The sequence below is a fragment of the Anarhichas minor genome, unplaced genomic scaffold (genome assembly GCF_050575085.1).
Source record: "Anarhichas minor isolate MPS153535 unplaced genomic scaffold, ASM5057508v1 ptg000027l, whole genome shotgun sequence".
Taxonomy (NCBI): Eukaryota; Metazoa; Chordata; class Actinopteri; order Perciformes; family Anarhichadidae; genus Anarhichas; species Anarhichas minor.
The window spans coordinates 4,527,651-4,550,220 of record NW_027466473.1 but is presented as its reverse complement, the minus strand read 5'-3'; the positions used below and the strand labels follow the sequence as shown (position 1 = coordinate 4,550,220).

Below are 22,570 nucleotides of genomic sequence, written 5' to 3'. Positions count from 1 at the left end.
ATGTTGAGCCAGTTAAACCTGAGGGGCGGAAGCAGATGATTGAAGTCAAAACTTGGTCTTTGTGCCAATATTCAAATTCTTCATCTTCGCCCATTTTCACGCCAGTTGGCCCAAGAATTTCGGTGAAGTACAGCTTGCTTGATATGTCACCCTGTGAAGATTACAAGGCGATCAAACTGATTGATCTTCCTGTGGACTGAAACTTGGTAGAATGATTACACTGTAGGATTTTGTGGCTTCTTTTTGAGTATTTTTGGGGGGAATTTTTGTGCTTCTGTTGTTGGGTCGACATTGAGAGACGACAGAGAGATGGGGAAGGACACGCAACAAAGGACCCCAGTAAAACCCAATAGGGCTGTCCATTTGTAAGAATCTGTCGATCTGCCCTTTGCACGCAAAAAGTAAATAATTAAGTTGTTTTACATTACATTACATTACAGTCGTTTAGCAGATGCTTTTATCCAAAGCGACTTACAATAAGTGTATTCAACATCAGTATTCAAGAGAACTACTAGTCACCAGAAGTCATAAGTGCATCTCCTTTTTTAAACAAGCATCTAAGAGCATAAATCAGAGCAAACGTACAGTGCAGAAACAAACTAATACGAATACAATAAGTGCTAAGTGGAAGGCTCAGGGTAGTCCTTGAAGAGGTGAGTTTTCAGCCTGCACCGAAAGATGGGCTGCGACTCTGCTGTCCTCACGTCAGTGGGGAGTTCATTCCACCACTGTGGGGCCAGGACAGATCTTTTTTTTGCATTTGATAATATCATGTAACAATGTATATATTAATAAGTCCAGGGGTGCATAACAATTGTAAACAGAAGGATTCATTCAATTCCACTTATTTGCAATGCATTTCTTACGACGCACTTCACATTATCATCCTGCTACTTATAGTCCACTGAGCCATTGTGCTTTCAGTTAACATTGATAGTCATCTGTCGGTCTCCTTCGGTCCTTTCTGAAGGTTATAAAGATTACATTACAGATAGACAGAGAGACAGTCAATAAGATTACTTAGGCCCTCAAACAACCAATAAACATTTGGATGTGCTTTATCTTGACTACCATACAAGTTTAAGAACATAACAAAAAAAATACTTTAACCAAGGTAACTAAAATATGTAAACCAGGCCAGTAGCTAACCTTTCATATGAGAATCAGAATAATTTTGATTGGCCAAGTACGTGTACACATGCAAGGAATTTGACTAATATTTTTGCATTGCTCTCATGTACTTACACAGATATAAAAGCTAGGAAGAATGACAACAAAGGTGATACTGCTCGACCTCAGCGCAGCCTTCGACACCATCAGCCACTCCATCCTCCTTTCCCGTCTCGAGTCCTCCCTCCACATCACTGGCACAGCCCTCTCCTGGTTTAAATTATACCTCTCTGACCGTGAACAGTTCATCAGCATCAACAAATTCAAGTCTGACACAGCCCCAGTCTCTCAAGGTGTCCCCCAAGGTTCAGTACTCGGTCCCCTCCTCTTCATCCTCTACCTGCTCCCCCTTGGCGACATCATACGCCACCATGGTCTCCAGTTCCACTGCTACGCTGATGACACCCAGCTCTACATCTCCACCAAGTCCATCACCCCAACCATCCACTCCACCATCACCAACTGCCTAACAGATATAAAAACCTGGATGCAAGCAAACTTCCTCAAACTCAACACCGACAAATCTGAAGACCTCATCATCGGCCCCAAATCATTAAACAAATCCCTCCACAACTTCTCCCTCTGCATCAATGGCACCACTATTCCTGCCTCCACACATGTCCATAACCTTGGGATCATTTTCGATCAAACTCTCTCCTATGAACGACACATCAATCACATCAGAAAAACCGCCTTCTTCCATCTCAAAAACATCACCCGTCTCCGCCCCTCCCTCTCCTCCGCAGCCGCTGAAACACTCATCCACGCCTTCATCACCTCTCGACTGGATTACTGCAACAGCATCCTGTACGGCTCACCCACCAAAATCATCAATAAACTACAATACATCCAAAACTCAGCTGCCCGTCTGCTCTCCCACTCCAGCACCAGAGACCACATCACCCCAGTTCTTCAAAACCTCCACTGGCTCCCCATACAGCAAAGAATCCAGTTCAAGATTCTCCTCATCACCTACAAAGCCCTCCACAACCTCGCCCCTTCATACCTTTCAGACCTCCTGCACCGTCACACTCCCAACCGCAACCTCAGATCCGCCGACGCCAACCTCCTTACCCCCCCTACTCTGTCCAAGCATCGGACCTGGGGGGACAGGGCCTTCTCCGTTGCTGCCCCCTCCCTCTGGAACTCCCTGCCTCAACACCTCAGACATTCTCCGTCACTCGCCACCTTCAAAACTGCACTTAAAACTCACCTATTTAAATCTGCTTTTCACCTCTAAAGTCAGTCATGTATGTTTTCTTTCTCTTCGTGTTTATTTTTTTTCTTACTGTTATGTTGTAGATTTTGTTTTTATTATAAATGCTTTTATTGTTTCTGTTTTTAACATGTAAAGTGTCTTTGAGTGCCTTTTAAAGTGCTATATAAATAAAATGTATTATTATTATTATTAAAAGCTAAAGAACAGACAGAACTATTATGTTCACAAATATACAAAACAATTAAAAGAAATAAATACTGAATGGACATGGACTGAATGATTTGTAGCCTACAGTATGTGTATGTCTACATGTCATGACAGAGATAGATGATATGCAAGCTACATTATTAAAAATGGTGCATTAAAAACAGTAACATTATGATCTATAATGGAAGTGGATGTTTTGGTGTTACAGGGTCACACCTGATTTAACGAGTGACGGTATTTGAGAATTTAACTTGTTTCAACATCATACTGATTTAACTACATACACACGTCGGTGTGTGCTATATAACTATTGTAAATGAATGCATCCATCGACTACTCATTACCAAAAAGTCGCGTAAAGCGCATTCATATTGACCGCCAAGGACTTCCTGGAACTGTGTGAGGTCTCAGTGAATCACGTGACTGTCAAGCACTTTAAACTTCCGTTGGTGGTCGGCTCTGCTCAGGAGCATAGACCTCGAATATTTAACAGAATATTTTTTTACTACAAGAAGCTCATACAATGCACTCAGCAATGCCGATAGTTGCGCAAGTCTGCTTCGGCCTGACTCATCTCATTCAAGTGTTTCGCGTCAAATCAAGCCAATCGTTTCCTGTACTGAAACCCGAAGCAAAGACGGAAACGACTGTGAGATATTATCTCGCATCCCAGTTACTCTCTGTAGCGTCAGTTGGGGCGTGTTGACGGACCATCCTGTAAGCGGAGTTTAAAGTAACTCACGAACTCAGCCAGTTATCCTGCTCAACTCGACAGAGTGCTGTCGCCTCACGGTAACGTGTAATATAAACGTCAAGTTTTAGATAACCAAAGTATTGTTTACCTTAAAAGATAACAATATAGGATTAGATATTTGATAATAACAGTAATTCCAAGTTTTATGACCGATGGTTAGCTTGATGTTAGCTTAGCTAAAACATAAGTTAGCTAGCTAGCGTTCGCATATTTACAGGCTACCGTCACTACATTCCATTTAAAATCCATACTGTTAGGAAGAGACTGCACGGTGTCGACAATACTTCAATGGTTTTAGGCTGCCGTAATTGATTGGGTAAATAACAGAAGATAACCTGACATAATGCTGTTATTCGAGCGTAATGTTACGACATAATGTAAAGTTAGAACACGTTAACTTGCCCAATCTTAGCAATAACGTTACGTTGACCCCGAAGTGGGACATTTAGTTAACCTGTAATGCAAGTTTTAAAGTTCAAATAAACTTATGATTCATCAAGATAACCTTTTAAAACGGATCTGCTTTTCGCAATCTGGGTGCGGCATTACATTTTTTGCCATAGCAGGAAAACATTTTAAGGGGGGTGTGCCACTAATTGGGCTGTGCAATCGAAAAAAACGCAAGACATTGATAACAAGCTCAATCAGTACTGCTGCAAACACCCGTGCATTTTTGTAGCGGGTGACATTCACATTGAATTGTCTGTTTGTTTGTTATTTGTGAACCATTTACTTATGCTTTGTGATTCTAATTTATAGTATTTGCATTGTTATATTTTCGCTAAAAACTAAATTCGGGTTTTGCTTGGGATTCCTGAGCTACAGACCTCTTCACAGCACCAGACAGGAGAAACCTCAGCACTTTGTAATTTAGCCTAGCTCTAGTAAATTGCTACAGTGACTTTTTACCTGTATTACTCTAACCACAAGTGATCACTGCTGCCATTCATTTCGAATTATTTTTATTCTACTTATGGCATGTAGATGCATGTAAAAACAAAACATGATCCTCTGGTGCTGAAGTCATGAATCAGCGGTGTAAATCTTTCCCCTAATTCTTGTTGCATTTTGCCTTCACAGTTAAAGGAAGATGTTTCTTGCAAAGTCCTTTCTCAGTGGCATCATCGATGTTGTCAGGTGAGAATCTGCATCTTCCCTGTCCAAGCCAAAAATAATTGTGGTTTGTGACTTAACCTCTCTCTTTATTTTTAATCCTTTCTTAGTAACAACATCGACCAGTTTGTTCCTTCTGACCCTGTGAGTAATTTGACATTACATTACCAGCTCGGTTTGATCATCGCTCTCATTCTAACTCCGGATTGTAATGTTTGCTGTGACTCTCTCCCGCAGCCTCCACCACGCAGGCCAGTTGTATATGCCGAGCAGCATGAGAGCGATGAGGAGAAACAGTTCCGCAGGGTCTTCCAGCAGCTCGCTGGAGAGGTGAGTGCTATATCTACATGTACCTCTCTTTGAAGCTCTGTTGGTTTCTGCAGTAATCGCATAATCTATATAAATATTCAACTTCGTTAATCCTAGAAAATCAAAGGCTAAAGGGTATTTTAACTGTTCAAATAACATTTCTACAGCATTCATTTTGTTACACCATACAGTTGAGAATCTGTACTGGTTTCTGCTGACTTTGTAAAATATTTGTCTTATAGGACATGGAAGTGAGCCCGAAAGAGCTGATGGATATCCTCAACAAAATCATTTCAAAGCGTAAGACGTATGCTATATTTAGAGTCTAAAGGCCTTTAAACACCGGGGGCGTGATGAATATCCACGAAAATGCATAATACTGACCTGCAAATATTTTTTGTCTAAGGCTTTTATTGTGAAAGTTTGTCTAGGGCTTTTATTGTGTAAGGTAAGAACAGAGCAAAAGCTTAGAGAAATCCACCTTGTATCGGAAAAAAATGACGTCGCTTTTCCGCCGTGTAATAATTATGTTTTATGTCAAAGTATTCACAACAAAAACAACAGTTCAAAAACATGTATATTGACGTGCAAATTAATTTCACAAAAGATATCGCCCCCTATGTTCAAAGGCCTTATCTCTTATAAATGCCTGCATGCATTTCTTGTAGTTCTGTGTGGTCTACCACACTCTGTATTGGTTTAGTCCGTTGCAATATTTATACACATTTTTATGTGTCTTTGAAAAGAGGTGTACAACATGGTAACATGGTTTCTTGCATTTCAGGTGGAGACCTGCAGACAGATGGTTTCAGCATTGAGTCTTGTAGGAGCATGGTGGCAGTCATGGATGTATCCTTTCTATTATTACTGGGCTTTATGTGTCGTGTGATCCAGTATGAAGCCAACTGTAAAAATGCACACACACAACTGGCTATAAAAAGAGATGTGTTGGCTCACCAGACTCCGTCCCACCCACAGCTCAATGAAACACTGTGGACTATTACAGCCACGATTTGGACATCGGGGAAACTATCAAAGGAGCTCCGACCAAGTCAGAGAAAAAAAGTTGACACTCATTCCCTACTGGGAATTTACTTTACTTTACCACACGAATGAGGAAGTCACGTAAAATCGCACCTTTGGCAAATACAGCGTGTCCACAAGTAAGTCAACTGTTTGTTTAAGATGGAGCCAAAGAAGACATTGTCTGTTGTCCTTAATGCTGTTTACAGAGTGACAGCACTGGAAGACTCGGCTTTCATGAATTCAAACAGCTCTGGAACAATATAAAGAAATGGCAGGTGAGTACAGAGCGCCCATTTCATTTGTCCCTCACATCTGTTTTCTGAATGTACAGTGTGCCACACTTATTTGATTGACTACCATGTTTTACATAGACATAAATTGGTATACTGTGTTTTACTGAAGGACACATTATTAATGTGGAGCAGATTATTTAATTTCCTGTCAAATGAATCGTAGTTATAACCTGTTATACCTGAGGTATGTTGATACTCTCGTCCTTGGATCAATATTGAAAGAAAGAAACAACCAGTGAGCTAGCTTCCACTGTTTCAACTGAACTGAACTGCTAGGCAACAACTTGGGTCTACTGTGAAATGGTCTACAACTTTACATTTTGTTTTTCAAAAAGATGAGAATATCTCCATTTCCTGGGAAGAGGGTAGACCTCTCTGTGCTAACTGGGATATTACTATTGTGCCTGTCTAGCTTCCACTCTGCTGCTTCTGTCAGCACCTGCACCAGGTGTGTCTGTGACTCTCCCAGAGGGGGCGTGTCTGCAGCACCTGTCTGTGTGACTCTCACAGAGGGGGCGTGTCTGCAGCACCTGTCTGTGTGACTCTCACAGAGGGGGCGTGTCTGCAGCACCTGTCTGTGTGACTCTCACAGAGGGGGTGTGTCTGCAGCACCTGTCTGTCTTTCTCTTTAAACAACGCCTACATACCGTAACGGTTTTGTCCACCACCCTCATCCCGTCATAAGTTACAGGGAAGACAAAATGCTCCCCAACTTGTGACTTAAATGACGCCGGGGGCTTCTCAAGTTCCTCCGCTCACCATGACTTTCACCGTTAAATGCTTTTAGCCTGCTCCGTTCACGTGAACACACTACTGCTTTATATCTGTTCACTGACACTCTGCATTGATATTCTGGGACTTGTTACTTGAAAAGGAACAGCAGCAGTAAACCTTTATTACACACTATGATGATTAAACTGTAAAAAAAAAACTCAATTAATCCGCGGTTCACAAGTGTGCGAACCATGAGGTGTGATCCGTGATCCGTGACACCACTATGACACATGGTATTGGTGCTTGTTGAATTAAGCCTACCAGACATTCCCTCATTACTTTTGAATTCTAAAATAAATAAAAGAATGCAATTATATTCATTTTTAAAGGAGTTTCTCATATGGTTGGTACACCCATATTGACAGGTTGTTAGAAAGGACTCAGTTTACCATGACATTTTCTTGGCATAAATGCTTTAATTGCTTTTTATTGTTATTGTTTAGGGAGTGTACAAAAGTCATGACTGCGATGGCTCCGGTCTCATCGGTGCAGATGAGCTGCCCACCGCGTTCAGAGCCGCTGGTGAGTGTTTTGTTTTATGTTCAAATGTTTGCACATCTGCTGAAAGGATGCAGTCAAAATGAAACTTTTTTTCATGCCAGTAATACAGTTATGTACAATTGCCAAGACACAAAAAATAAGCACATTTTCTGCTTTACACTAAGTTTAAAAATTCTAAAACACACTTTTTGCAAATATCTACACACAGTTATCTACGTTAGACTTATCATTCAAAACTAAAAGCCTGTGTGTCGTTGGCTAAACACTGCCGTTGAAATAACACTCGATTATAAATCACCTTTACCCAGAATGCTCCTGTGAAAACACCTGTAACCAATGAGATCACTTAGAAATCAGGATTCAGGTTTGCTCTTTGGTGTGAACAAGATGTAGAGAGAGTTAGAGGACTGTAATTACAACATGCTGTATTCAGTTTACAGTACAATATAGTAACACAATCACGTCATCATCAGTTAAAGTCATTGTGTCTGATACTATTATGAGTATTGAAACATTGCATTTCTGTCATAGTCTATATTGACAGCATGCTACAAATGCAAATGATAAGTGTTTTATACTCAAAGCATCAGTGTGCAGTCGGCATGTGGCGAGAGCTGTTGACTTGGTGTTTGTGTGTGAAATTCTGATGCAAAAATATATTTTTTTAAAGTTGATACAGTTTTGAACCAAGATATTTGTGTTTGTTTTTAGTTTTAGTGTGTAGAGCTTTGAGAAAGAGGGCACTAGTTTCAGAAAGTGTTTTAGCTTATGCAAAAACCTGTTACAGCCACAGGTAAAGCAACGGTTGTGGGTGGAGCCAGAACTTACAACAGGGCTGTTAAATTAACCGTCAACAGTCATGTGGCTGTGCATGTTTGAACAAAAAATAATGCTTTTTTTGGAAAGTGGTTTCATAAGACAGAAGCCTACAGAGAAATAAGAAATAATAATCAATTCACCATTATTCATTGAAAACAGGTTAGATTTGGCTTCGCCTCTGCTGGCATTAATGTTATTATCTTGTCAAGGCGAGTGAACACTAGCTACATAGACACACCTGTTTCTGAACTCTGCTGAATGCCTCCTCTTTGAGCTGCTGTTCATGATTTGAATATCACACCAGTGTTTTGGATATATTTGTTATCATCTATTCCCCAGGCTTCCCCCTCAATGACCAGCTGTTCAACATGATAATCCGCAGATACAGCGATGACGGCGGCAACATGGATTTTGACAACTACATTGGCTGCCTTGTGAGGCTGGATGCCATGTGCCGTAAGTTTGAAAGTCCAGTGCTGAAATAAATGGATTAAATGTATTTCTTTAACGGCTGTGTGATAAGAATGATTGACTCATTAACTGAAGGTGTAGGCTTAAGATAAGATAGAACTTTATTCATTCACAAGGATATTCCATGAAAATATTACAACAGAAAAAAAAAAAATAAATATATATATATATATATATGAACAATAGAAAAACATTTATTCAGTGTAAAAGAATTACACCATTGCTAAATAGATTACAATAGCAATAGAAGTAAGGTAAATAAAGTTTTTAAAAAATCAACTTCAATAGAAAAAGTAAAATACAACAACTAATGTTAAATACAAAGCGTATAAGAAGTGATGCTTACACCAATGCTGAACTGAAATGGAAAAATAATATTAAGAGATATTGTCGATATTGAAAAAGTAGTAGAAAGTTATATTGCACATATACTAATGAAAATAATATTGCACATGAAATTTAAATATTACACAATGTTGTGGTTATTGTTATTGTATAAGTTTGATGATAACATCTGTTCTGATTCAGGTTCCTTCAAAACCCTGGACAAGGATAACAATGGGACTATCAAAGTTAATGTTCAGGAGGTAAGCAGATCTCAGCTAACTGAAATCTCAGTGCGGTTTGACTGATTCAGAGTTCTGAAGTCATCCTCTTCTCTTTGTGTCTTTTCAGTGGCTTCAGCTGACCATGTACTCTTGAGTCCAGACAACGTCGTCCCCCCTCCTGCTTGGAACCACTTTGTTTGTTAGCACAAAATATTTTCTCAACCATCCCTACAACTCTGTTATTCAGCAAATCCATTGTGTGTGCAGGCTTCTTTTTTAAATTCAATGCAGGCGTAGTGTTCCATTATACTTGCGAGACAGAAATTACTGTATTGGCAACCCAGAAAAGCAAAATCCTGCACTCACAATAGTACCCATCATGGGCATAAAGACGACAGGGTGCTGAACTGGTCATTTGGTGCGCTTGTTTGACATTTCCTTTCTATCTTTCTCGTGCCTGAGAGGAGGTATACGCCAACATCATGTTTTATACGCAGTGGCATTTTTGAAAAACTTTATGTGAAAGCAGGAAGCTCCCGTTCGTATGCGGCTGGTCTCACAAAGATTGTATGTTAAGAGGGATCTGTGGAGGTAGGCCAATCATAGTTTTGCTCTGAGACTGTTTAACCGCCAAAATGTGGACATTGGACAAAAATGTCCAGTTTTCTGCTGGAGTGAACAGAAGTTAACAATGCGAAGCTGTAGCTTGGTTAACCATGTTTGCCATTTGAACGGCCACTCACAGTTGTTTCCACTTCTTTTGCCTAATTATATCCTTCTCAGAACTATGTGGGCGTGTACAGATGATTGAGTGACATCTCCGTATCTGCTGTTATTTTTTCCGTTACACCTTTAGCGTTCGTATTAGCACAGGGAGTTAAGTGGCCATGCAAATTCTCAGAAAAGCTCCACCCAACTTCAACCCGAGCAGAGTGACTGTAACTGGTAAAACCTGTGAGGATGTGCAGGAGCCTTTAAGAGAGAGTTAATGTACCCACACAGCAAATCGGTCTGTAATGTTTAAAGGCTCAGCACCCAGCATGTTTTCAGGTGTTCTAGCTGAGTAGACCTCTGGACAGGTTAAAGTGGGGTGGAGCAATACTGAGAATTACTCGAGCTCATCTAAATCCATTCACTCATGAGAATCACAATGGTGTAAGTTGCCCCTAGCAGGTGCAACAACACTACCAAGAGTGTCAGTCAGGGTGTACACACCTGTGCAGCCCAGAGAAGAGGTCTAAATTTGGGTAAACGGGTATGGGTGGACCTTTTCTTTGCAGAGACTTTCAGATAGACAAAAACTAGAGCTTTATAAAGTTATACATGTATCTAAAGTTTCACTATTTTAGTGTGACTCGACATTCTCCTCTTCTGCTGTCTGTGCTATCTATTTTGCAAGGGCACCGTAGCTGCGTCTTCTGCTTAAAACTTCCCAATACGATTGTGATTGGTTTAAAGAAATACAAACTAGCCCGTGTTTTTTTTTTTCTTTCCCCCTTTAGCTGAATGGAATGTGTGGAGCCAGTGTACTATTTGTTAGAACACAGTCATATTCATTATCCTTGTGAAACCAGCCCCAAGCCTCACTGACGAGAGATTATTGTTCACCAAAACAACAATGCGGGACAGCTTGCCATTTTTTATTTTTTTTTAAAGAAAACTAAGGTAGATGTGTGAATGATGGTGCATTTGCACCGCAGCCTATTGCAAGCAGATCATGGTTTAATGATTTGTATCAGAGTTGCACTGTCACTGTATATGCATAGCGGTGAGGACCGCCAGTGCGTTCTCCTTATACTGACATACATTAACATCCCTAGAGGCATTGCTTTGTTTGGGCATGCTAATATTTTGCCATTTCAATGCCGTTCATTCAATGCTGGTAATGCACCTTGGCCATAGCACCCTCTATGTTTCGGCTCACCAACCACTTTACTCTTCTCTGTGCACTTGTTCAAAATGCCTGCACCGGATAATGCCAGCACAATGTGTAAATTGATAATATATAACCTGTGTATGCCACTAATGCATGCAGCCAAAAGTAGAGATGGCATTATTAAGTGTTCTTAACTATGTAGTTATAGCCACAGCCATTCAACTTTTGCTGAAAAATGCTTGGGGAAATAAATACCTGTGCCATATTTGAAATAAAAGGGTATGTTAAATGTGTCTTATTCTTGATTCACTACGAACAGTTGTTGCAGGCTACTTGTAGTCATTGTCCAATGACTAATGGAATCTCCTTTAGGCTCAACTCGGATCTGTTTCTGGACCATTTAGATTGACAATGGCTATTCAATTTAAAATAGAACCCAAGCCAATTTATTTTTCTTTGATCAAATAAGGAGTTCTAGCCAAGCTTCTGCAAATAAATGCATCCAACCTTAATGTTTATGTATGCAACCAAATCCATAGATAAATTCATAGATACTTCATTATATTATTATGTACCGTACCTATCGCATAAATTGCTGTTACAGAGCTACACATTTGCCCCGTGTGTGTGTGTGTGTGCGTGTGTCGAATCAAGTTAGCCTACGACACCAGAGAATGCGCGTGCTCCTTCAAAATAAATGCACATTTTTACAACGGGGAAAGTATAGAAATAACACGAAGCAACGTAATCAGCGAAATCACAAGATGAATCGTGGTTATCGTTTTACGTTACATGTGGAAGCAATACTTAAAGGCCCTGTACTATAGCTATACTAATGTTATGTCCGTCAATAATTATTTAGCCAGCTGCTTTAACTTAGTTAGCTAACGCAAGCCAACGAACGTTAACCGGACATCTTTCGTGTAGCGTTAGCTTCGTGCTGACTAGCTTGACAGTAGCTATCTTGTCGATAAGGAAGTTTATCATTACGTTTCTGGACCAAATCCCAACTTCTTAGACTTGGGGGTATGTTCACCATCTCATTAACTATTTTTTGCCGTTATGGTATTCCTCGTGAAGTGAGGTTACGTGAACCAAGTGCTTCATTAGCCATTTCTGACTAAAGTAGCGTTAGCTAACGTTGTCTTGCTGCAAAGAGAGCTAACGGCTAACCTAGTGTGTGCTGTTGTGTAACATTAGACCAAAGCTAGTGGACTCAATGCACGTTACATCATATGAGGAAATTAAATAGCTTTTACTCGTAAAAATACAAGTGCAAAGTGGTTATCGAGGTATAGTTAATTTGAGTATAACTACGAGTGGGCTCTACATATAGCTAACTAGCTAAACAGGATGTCGTGTGTGTAAAGCGACTATAGCTTCGTCCATTGTCCACTCACTCTCTCACGGCTAGCACTGACATTGTTATCATCACGCGAAACCTGCTCCATGTCCCTGCTTATGAGAACGGTATGAGAACAGTTCGACCTATGCATGTTACTATGTTACAGTTCAAATGTTGATAATATTCATTCATTATTTATTCAGCCATCACAGGCTAACGTTATTCCTGCTCCACACGGTCATTGCCCAGCTGTTGAGCCTGAACGAGTGCTATCACTGCATTAATACTAACGTTACTTACCTTATCTTTCGCCAAGTCAACCTTTTGTGTCTAGCCTTCAATCTCAGTCTCAAATATGAATTGATACAGCAGTGACACTTGTGAGTAGATTCATCATTAACGCCCCAATGCTCTTTTAACTTTGTTGTTAGCACAACACCGGCTGACAGACAGCTGGAGAAGCTGAAGCTCAGCAGAGACTACAAAGTAGCTGGAAACCAATTGACTCTGTGGGGAGGATGTCTTCACCAGTATACTACAACCAAGACAGTATTACTCGCTTCAAGAAAAGAAAAGCTCGCTTCTCTTTCAGTGAAGTCCACATACTGTTGGATGAAGTGAGGAAGCATCGGATGGTTGTTGTGGGTATGTGATTTTAAGTGCTGATCCCATCAGAGTGAAGATGATTGCACTTTAGGATTTGTGCCTGGGTACCCAGGAAGTGAGTGATTGCATAGTAGCTAGTTAATCAAAAATATGAAATAAATAAAGCTAGCACAGGAAATATAATAATAATATGGTATAACCATAATATGGTTTGGGCATGCACAAGTATATTAGACATTAGTAAATCTGTGAATATTATAAAATGTTGAATGTGGTCTGATCACTGACAAAAGGCATTGAAAAATAAGTGCTTAAAGACATTTTGTCGTGTCCCCCCCCCCAAAGGCAAATTCAATCGTGGTGTGCAAACAGACGTGAAGAAGCGCACGTGGGCAGAGATCACTGCACGTGTCAATGAGATCGGGGAGTGCCAACGGGAGGTCATCGAGGTCATCAAGAAATGGTCTGATCTGAAGTGTGACACCAAGCGGAAAGTGGCTGCCATGCGGTCAGGGACGGTGCCCAACAGGGGCCTCAACTCTCGTCTCTCTCGAGACCTTAATCAGACTGAGAAAATAGTGCTGCAGATTCTGGAGATGAACCAGGAAGACCAGAGCTCGGCTGACTTTGGCCCGCTGGGAGATGATGACGATGTGCCAGATGAGGAAGAAGAAATGGATGAGGAGGATATGATTGGAATGCAGAGTTCTCCTAATGGTGCGTTGGATGTGGCTATGCCCCCAGCAACTTCCTACAGCACAAGTAAGTGCCAAAAACGTCTTAATCCCAGTCTGAACATCAGTGAAGTTCAAATTTCTACATAACACACATTACATATTAATAAACAAATCATTGTCCCCCTTCTCTGAGTATTTTGTGCAACTATTGGCTCACATTTTGCCCTTTCATGTTTTTGTTTTAAACAATTTTAAATGCTTTGAATATTGCAGGGGACACTTCACAATCTGCCTTTGATGTGCAGTACGAGGTACCTGCAACAGAAGGTGAGTTTTCAAGATTAAGAAGAATTTTCGCAACATGTTTGAGTCATAAGAAAACACCGATGTGCCTTTTTTTTTCTTTGACTCAAGATGCTGAAGCCGCATTCGGAGACTCGGACGATGACCAAAGGGATGACGCGCCTCCTTCCACCTGGACTGCAAAACCAACAGAGGATCACCAAGGGAACAACGGCATCCAGAAACAAGGACAGCCACAGACGTCCTCCGCGCCGTCGACAGCCGCGCTTCCAACGCCGGGTCAGCCCTCGCAGAGCACTAGGGACAGCGTTCTACACAGTGCATCGTTGAGCCTTCAAGAACAGCACGCCACCAACATCCTGTTGGAGACGGTTTCGCGCTCCCTAGAGCTTCTGTCTGAGTCGGTGCAGCAGCTGGCAGAGACCCAGCAGGAGTTTGTGCGTGAGTCGCTGCAGCTCCAGCGGGAGACGGTGCAGGTTCTCAGAGACTTCACGGGCGGAGCCATCGCACTCATGCACGACAAACTGAACGGGCGTCCGGCGTTATAGCGCCAGACGGGGATGCCCAGTTGTACCACTGACTGCATACATGGCCTTCAGGTGCAGGAACCTTTAACTTCCGTCGGACTCCACCGCTGGTTACTGTACTTTTTGATAGGAACCAACAGATTTTCTGTTGTTCTATTTTAAAACTGTATTCGTAGACACGTTGCATCGATGGATTTACTGTCTGTGAGGTTACAGGAAAATGGGTTGAGAAAGTTATGTTAGCCATGAGGAAAGGACATGTGGAGGTTTTGCTGTTTTTTGCTACTGAAAGTGAGTCTCCTACCACTTATGCTGTAAAGTTTTTTTTTTTTTTTTTAATTAAGCATACACCACATTTATAGCCTTTCCATTCGTTTAACGTTGACATGCAAAGACTGCACCTTTGATTTTGAAAAAGTCCGGTCAAATCCGTTGGTATGTCCTGGTATGAGTTGTAGTTGCATCAGTGTCTGGAGATTATCACATGTACTGTAATGGTGAGTGGATTTCTGCACCTGGCCATTATATGGTCTATTTGTCTGAAAGCTAAACAAGGTAATATGATATTTTTTTAAATACCTGTAACTGAATAAGTTGTGTTTTTTTTTTTTTTTACATTGCAAACATGAACACTTGAATATGAACGTTTCAATAATTTCTTTTGAATATGAAATAAACCCCTCATGTATTTAAACAGAACAGATGTAACTTTACTAGCTGTGATTCTGCAAAGTGCTCTCGTGGACACTCAGAAAGCCAGTGATCAGAATGTGCAAGTCCATATGGATCTTTCTCATCTACTGAAAATATGAACTGCTTCATACTCAGATTATGCAAATAGACTGTTAGAAACCCAAAAGCAGCAGTAATGGTTTAAAAAAAAAGTGTTTTCCCGTTGTCAACAAATCCAACAATGAATTGATCCTAACGAGTATTACCTGTGTATCCAGATGTTGATGTTTGAGTAACCTACAGTGCCCAGCTGATTTAGGAAATTACTTCCCTTTTTTTCAAATGAAAATATATGTGTGTAATTCATTTTAAAGATGTATATCTGAAGTGGGAGGGGTATTTACAATCTGAACAAAGTAGAATGACACTAGACCAGAGATGGTAGACTTGTCCTTTGAGCATAGTCTTTCAGGAAGTGTAAAGTATGAATCTTTGGTTGTCCTTTACTCAAACACATCTTGACACCAACGTCTGATGGAGACAAAGGTCCAACAGCCACAGACATCCAGACAGTTTTGCAGCTTCATATAAATTGCAGCAGGGGGCTCTGCAGCACGGTGTCTTGAGAGGCCAGACTGCTGAGGAGACACAAGATGAAGCCATGTCCAGAGATTGCTCTTCTCAACAATGGACAATGTACCAGGCTATATACAATTGAAATAGTCTTTTAAGGGCGCTGAGGAATATATTTACAACTCAAACTACTTAAATCACAATATATGGGTTATGTGGTAACAATTCATTTGCAGTAATATACCTATTCACAAGATCAAGTTACAGATTGTTGAAGCTGCTTGTTGGCATATTAATGGGGATGTTGCCCCATCAGTGAAAGTCAGTTGTATTGTGACTTGTAGTGTAAAATATTCCCTTACAATCCAACATCTCTTACTGGTTATGCAGTGGATGCTCCACCAAACTGCTGGAGAGAATGAGAAGGACACTGGATGCATTCTTGAGGAGGATTTGCAACAAGGTGCATCACTAAAGTTGCAGCCAATAGTGATTTCTAGTTCTATTGTTGGGCCTGGCCATGTGTTTCCTTCCTGTTGACTCTCAACAATACAAGTAAGGAGCATTATTTCTTTTGGGTTTATTGCACTGCCTGTTGAGTCTTTAGCATGCTGATTGGATTTCAATCCAACTGTTGTAGTCCAGATTGAAGTGCTCCATTCGTATAGTAGCATTGCTTTAGACACACGCAGAGTCAGAACCAGAACCATTATTACCGTCACAGATGGGGAGTTTCTTTTTAGCTCCATTTATGTTGGTAGCTTTATTGCCTAACACTCCCAGGGCAATTGGGTAATCTCTAAAGCAATGTCGCAGTATTTAATCAGCATAGAATGATACTGTCAAATTCAATTCTATATGAAATGCATTTTTTAGCCATCTAACGGGGGGACGTCTTTCGAATTCAGGGTTTTAAAGTGATGCTGAGCTGCAAATGTGCATCATAAAATGTGAGACTTTGACACAGATTGATTGCTTTGGATTTTCAGATTACTAGAAGATGTTGGAGTTGACCACAAAAATGGTAAAAACAACAACAACAAAGATTTAAATCAATACTTTACTCTGCTTAACCCTTGTGTTGTCCTGGGGTCATTTTTGACCCCAGGACAACACAAAATGTTCTAAATAAATGAGACATCATATTTTTGGTTTAATATTGAATGACTTTTCCTAATTTAATGGGGACAACTGGGTAAACACAAACTCAACATGTTGATATGTAAAGTGATATGTAAAGCCATTAAAACACCCAAAAAATATCTCTTTCCAATTTTAGGTCAATCAGTGAGATTTTATGGTGATCTGCATATTTCTCCATAGTCCCGTAACAGGGATTCTGGATGTATACGGGTTTGGGTGTCGGGGGGGGGGGGTTATTTAAAGGGCTATTTAGGTAGTCAACAAAAAACTAAGTACCTGACACATAAACTTTGGTAGCAATTTGAATTACAATAATGTTCTGCAGGTTCAAATTGCTATAATTGGATAACAGGTGTTAGTAAATTTGAAGGTAGCATTAAATGTTGCAGAAATGAATGTTGACATGTTTTATATGTCAGGTAATGACTTGGAATAAAGTTGACTAAGGAGTTGAAACACAGAGGTGGGTGATAATTTATACTGTATGCTTTATAAACAGTCAAACCTGACGGGGTCATTTTTGACCCCAGAGGACAACAGGTGTGATTATGTGCTGCCATTAGAAAAATTCAAATGATTCAAGAACAGCATCCTCACTAAACTTTGATATGTACCTCTCTGTGATAAGTCAAATAGTAAAAAATAATATAAAGTCAAAATAATTCATTGTTTCATTGTATTTTCACTCAAAAACAGGTCTATTGGCCCTAAATTCCAAAATTAAGGGAAACATTTGTTGTAATGTGTTGGACTGAAGTAAGACTAAAGGTGTAAAACAGAATTGATTGACAATTTATACTATATGCTTTAAAAACAGTCAAACCAGGTGGGGTCATTTTTGACCCCAGAGGACAACAGGTGTATGGCAGTCGGGAGGACAACACAAGGGTTTACTCTCCTTACATGCTTATAATTTACAAATGTATGTGAATAAAACAAGACTCTTCTTTCCATTGACAAAGTTTGTTCAGGCCTAGCTGAAGTTCGAAGTTAACATTTGAACGTTTCCACCTTTTACCATAAAGATGCGTCTGTAAGGATGTTATGGGATTAGATTTTAGGATGGGGGGGTTGCCTGATTTGCAGAGTTCCATTCTTAATTACTCATGAAAAACACTGTCACGAGCGCACGCAAGCACACACACACACACACACACACACATAAAGAGGGAGAGTTAATTCACATTGCATTGTTCCCCTGCTGCAGCCCCTTCTGCTCTCAGTTGGCTAAACAGCTGCCGGGGGCCGGTCCTGCGTGCCGCAGCAGGGAGGGAGGAGGGCGGAATGCAGCAGTCCGCTGGGGGCTTCCCTCCATATAGCTGGAAGGCAGGGGGCAGCATTAGTGTCTGGCTTGGGGGGGGGAGTGCTGGCGTCCTGAATAGGCAGCTGTATTCACATTGTGCTCTGGTCTTTTACCTTCAGTTCTTTACGGAGCCCTTAAACCTGAGACTCAAGCCTCTCTGAAAGGGCATTATTCACTTTGAGTACAATAAAACTCTATTCTGCCCCGTCTCCTTTCTTTAGAATAAAATACGCTCTATTCTTACTTGGAAAGTGAATATTTACACTAAACCTGTGCCTGATTAAATTCAAATATTGAATTCCTGCATCAACTGCTCCGTACTATTACTCAACAGGCGTTGCATTCATGTGGTTGAATCTCATGCTGCATCAGCAGAAACACAGATACAGATCAGCAGATACAAGGTATATACTATATAATATATACAGCTAATTTAAACTATAGTGGTATATAATATATACAGCTAATTTAAACTATAGTGGTAGTACATATAAACATATTGCATATAAAAGAGGAGTTTGACTGGACAAATATTGTCCAGAAATGTCAGTAGAGCCATTATATGTTGCTTTATTCTTCATCTTTCTCCAAGCATTATCATGTAGACATTTACTCACGTTTCTACAGAGTTGGTGGACATCTGGCCAAAAGAGGCATGGACTTAGAGAGGCACAATGTAAAGGGGAAAATAAAATCTATCCATCGATCTCTCCCTCTGCCAGTGTATATGTAGGTTTCCTCCCCCTTTCTATTGCCCCAGTTGACCCTGGTGCCCTTTTCCTTTTCTTCAGTTTTCCCCCCCACCTGTTTTCATTCCCTCGTTCCTCCCAGCTCCCTCTTTCATCTGCCATCTGCCACCGGAGGACCGAAGGTAGGAAGGACTGGAGGAAAGGCAGCTCCGTCGCTGCGCCTGGACAGGATTAAATAATTGTCGTGCCTCCTTTTGTGCCCCGACAAAAGGGTAATCACATCTGCTGCTCAGCCAAACAGTTGGGTTTTATTTACCTCATCGGATCTGTTGACTTGGGGGGGAGTTTTGACGTGATCAGTGATTCACAGAGACAGATTTGTTTGGTCCATACGTTGAGGCAATAATCTGATTGTATATTAGAAAACTGTCATATAAGATGTTTGTCAATGTACCTTTTGATAACACCCATGTCTATAATGCATTATAAACATATTTATAAACTGTAATAATCTGTTTATAGCACTGCAACACATTGTTATAAGCACCAAGACAAATGTCATAATGCTTTATAACAATAATGATAACACATAACGCATTTTACAATGACTTATAAGGTTACTTATTACTTATGATGTGTAATACATCATATATATGGTCACTCAGTGTATTATAATTCCTATAGTTCTAATACATTATAATCTTTTTATAATGTATCATAATCCCTATTATAATGCATTATAATAGAGTTATGCAGGAATGAACCTAGACATGAGTCAGCACTTTTATTTAATGTGTTGTTGGTTCGATGTCTGATTTAAGGTCTGTGGTTAACACAAGCTGAAGAGATTTTAAAGTTTTCTCCTACGATATAAAACACGTCAGTGTTCACCCCTCTGGTGATTTTTTTTTACTTTTTCGTGTTTTAGAGAAGGAGGAGAACCAGTGTGATGTTATCATTCTGGTTTACCTAAAATACATCATGCCTGCAGGGCTTTAATCAATAGTTACTCTAAGTGCTCATTGTTTGCTTTAAGTAAAGTAAAAAATAATAAAATCTATGCAAGAACAACACACAAATCAACTTTTCTCCTTCATGACCACAATGAGTAACTTATTATCACATTATAATGAATCATACATTATAAAAAAGATCATTTTGATTATTTACTAGTCGGGGGCGACTGTGGCTCAGTGGTAGAGCAGCTCTACACTGTTACAAACAGTGTAGAGCTTGCAAGCTGTTCACGAATAATGGGCAAGAAAACAGGAATGAGACACCTGAGCCCAACTCTTTGTCTCCAATACCCAACATACCGACATCATAGATCTCATTATGGACAATGTTAGAGAGCCACCCTGCAGCAAAGGAGAGAAGAAGAGGCACTGATTTGAAGTTTATGGAATAGTGACAATGATGGAGATCAAGTTGATGGATTATTAGTGATGAATGGCACATTATGGTATGGATGCAATGGAATAATGGTAAAATAACATCAATATTAATGATTATGAAGGAAATGTCATGTTTAATGTTGCCACTTTAAAAAAACTTTACAGTTTTTGCTAAAACCCTATTTCTGAAACTTTTGGCCTCTTTACCGAACCTCTGCACACAAAAGCTATTGACGTACACACAAAATATTGTATGTGTTTGCAAAAGCAAACACTTTTTTATTCAAAACTATATGAACTCTTCTAAAAAAATTATTTTTGCATCACAAACACCAAATAAACATCTCTCTCCACATGCTGACTGCTGCTCTGATAACACGTCATCTTTTTGATTAGCATGATGTAAATATATACTATGAACACAAATATTTTTTTTCTCAATACTTATAATAGTATCCGACACAATGACTTGAACTGAAGATGAAATGAACATATTACTGTATTATACTGAAAACTAAATACAGTATAATTGTAGTTACAGTCCTCTAACCTTCTCTTTGAATGTTGTTCACCAAAGAGAAAACCTGAATCCTATTTATAGCTTTGATTCCTGATCTAATTGGTTTCAGGTGTTTTCATAGGTGCATTCTGGGTAAAGGTGATGATAATTTAACGTGGTATTTCAATGGCAGAATTTCAAGCTTAGTTTAAAGCAGACAGTGTTCTTATGGTGCCTGGTTTGTTTTGTATAATGTATTTTAATTATCTAAATGTATTTCTACATTTTAAAGTCTCTCTGTAAAGCACTTTGGTCAACATTTGGGTTATTTTTCTAAATGCTCCCTGTGAATGAAGGTTTTGTATGTGAAGGTTTTGCACGTGTATGAGGGCTAAGGGAAAAGTAGATTGACTAAGTAGCCATGGCCCAAGGGAACAACAACGGCCTAAAATGTCTCCCAACACAAAGGAAGTGTCAAGAGATACAGTATAATATTTCTGTCCAGCCAGTGATTTGCCTAATAATGCTCCTCCAGAAGCCTCACGCCCCTCTGACTCAACCATAAATTAGCACAATGGGGGATGTGGCATGTTTAGGTACCCAACAACACTTCAGCATCCAGCATCTTAATGAGATCAGACAATCAGCCGAATGACATGCATATATTTTAGACTATGTACGCACACCTCCTATTGTCCCACAGTCAGACAGCAGGCTGGGGCTGCAGAAGTGTCCACAACAGGTCGACTTCTCCCCCGAGAGCCTGTGGGGGTCAGATTTGCAGCAGCCCACCCTCTCTCTCTCCTCAAGTGTCCTCGGGGAGAAGGATCTCCAAGCTGCTGTGGGCTGTAGATGAGGCAGATGCCGGCCACTCAAACTAGTGGGAGGTCGGCCTGGGGGGGGGGGGGGGGTATGACATGACTCCTCTTTGGTTCCCATGCCCTGTGGCACACTCGTGTCACACTCCTGCAAGTAATACAGATGACAACAGAGCAGAGAGCGGGCGCACTGTCCATCTGCTCTCCTGACACAAAGACACCCGCGTCCTCCTCCGCCGCTGTAGATGGACATACGTTTCAAATAAGCGTTTCTGTCCCTCGTGAAGAAATACAAGCTAATGTTTGGGTTGTGGGATGTAAGAGATGTGGTATGATGGATAGGAAGATGTGCTACACACACACACACACACACACACACACACATACACACACCAGGGTTCATAGACACAAGTGTCAAAAAGTGTTAGCCATAGATGAAGAATTTTTAAATTATGACATTTGGAAACAGGTGATCACGCTGTATGTTTTTTGCTTAAATAATATGATTTATTTTTCATGTAGAGCAGGGGCGGGGCTTTTTTCTCTTTACATCCTTCCATTCTTTTGTAAGAATTGTTTTAAAGAAATTAGATTTTATTTGGAATCCAGGGTAAAATACCTCAATCCTCAAGACCAAGAGCAGCCACAGAGGTGGTGCCATTATGTGCTTATGTTCTCTTATTCACTGGCTGTAATAACCATCTATTTACCAGTTTTCCTCTGAGATCATACAGTGTGTGCTATTTTAAAATATTAGGGGGAGGGAGAGCTTCTTTTTAGCTACAACTTTTGTCCCATCTTTGTGAGACTGAAACTCAACCCAACTCAACTGATAAATCTGACATGATCATCATCGGTCCCAAAACCCTCACTATAACCAGTCACAACTTCTGCCTCACCATCGACAACTCCACTCTGTCTCCCTCCCCACACATCCGCAA

General features: G+C 40.4%; 2 protein-coding genes across 3 annotated transcripts; both read left to right on the top strand.

Annotated features, from left to right (window-relative positions):
- The first annotated feature begins 3,239 nt into the window (after positions 1 to 3,239).
- Positions 3,240 to 11,369, top strand: LOC142959948 (calpain small subunit 1-like). The gene is made up of 11 exons (XM_076101470.1): positions 3,240 to 3,388; positions 4,431 to 4,487; positions 4,574 to 4,607; positions 4,701 to 4,793; positions 5,015 to 5,072; positions 5,557 to 5,621; positions 6,005 to 6,073; positions 7,309 to 7,387; positions 8,525 to 8,641; positions 9,185 to 9,243; positions 9,332 to 11,369. Exons 2-11 carry the CDS (start codon positions 4,441 to 4,443, stop codon positions 9,356 to 9,358), a joined length of 648 nt encoding a protein of 215 aa, XP_075957585.1. The 5' UTR covers positions 3,240 to 3,388; positions 4,431 to 4,440; the 3' UTR covers positions 9,359 to 11,369.
- A 451-nt stretch (positions 11,370 to 11,820) lies between these two features.
- Positions 11,821 to 15,237, top strand: LOC142959947 (uncharacterized). Of its 2 annotated transcripts, none has more exons than XM_076101468.1 (5): positions 11,821 to 12,106; positions 12,857 to 13,070; positions 13,377 to 13,793; positions 13,982 to 14,035; positions 14,123 to 15,237. In XM_076101468.1, the coding sequence occupies exons 2-5, from the start codon at positions 12,944 to 12,946 to the stop codon at positions 14,557 to 14,559; spliced, it is 1,035 nt and encodes a 344-aa protein (XP_075957583.1). In that variant the 5' UTR covers positions 11,821 to 12,106; positions 12,857 to 12,943; the 3' UTR covers positions 14,560 to 15,237. The 2 variants fall into 2 exon arrangements, with proteins under 2 accessions (XP_075957583.1, XP_075957584.1); XM_076101469.1 differs by having other exon boundaries at positions 11,821 to 12,550.
- Positions 15,238 to 22,570: the final 7,333 nt, after the last annotated feature.

Coding starts and splice junctions, on each gene's coding strand:
- LOC142959948 (XM_076101470.1), top strand. CDS start 4,441: ATGTTTCTTGCAAAGTCCTTTCTCAGTGGCATCATCGATGTTGTCAG. Junction 4,608..4,700: donor AGTTTGTTCCTTCTGACCCT/GTGAGTAATTTG, acceptor TCTCTCCCGCAG/CCTCCACCACGCAGGCCAGT. Junction 9,244..9,331: donor TCAAAGTTAATGTTCAGGAG/GTAAGCAGATCT, acceptor GTGTCTTTTCAG/TGGCTTCAGCTGACCATGTA.
- LOC142959947 (XM_076101468.1), top strand. CDS start 12,944: ATGTCTTCACCAGTATACTACAACCAAGACAGTATTACTCGCTTCAAG. Junction 13,794..13,981: donor AGCAACTTCCTACAGCACAA/GTAAGTGCCAAA, acceptor TGAATATTGCAG/GGGACACTTCACAATCTGCC. Junction 14,036..14,122: donor CGAGGTACCTGCAACAGAAG/GTGAGTTTTCAA, acceptor CTTTGACTCAAG/ATGCTGAAGCCGCATTCGGA.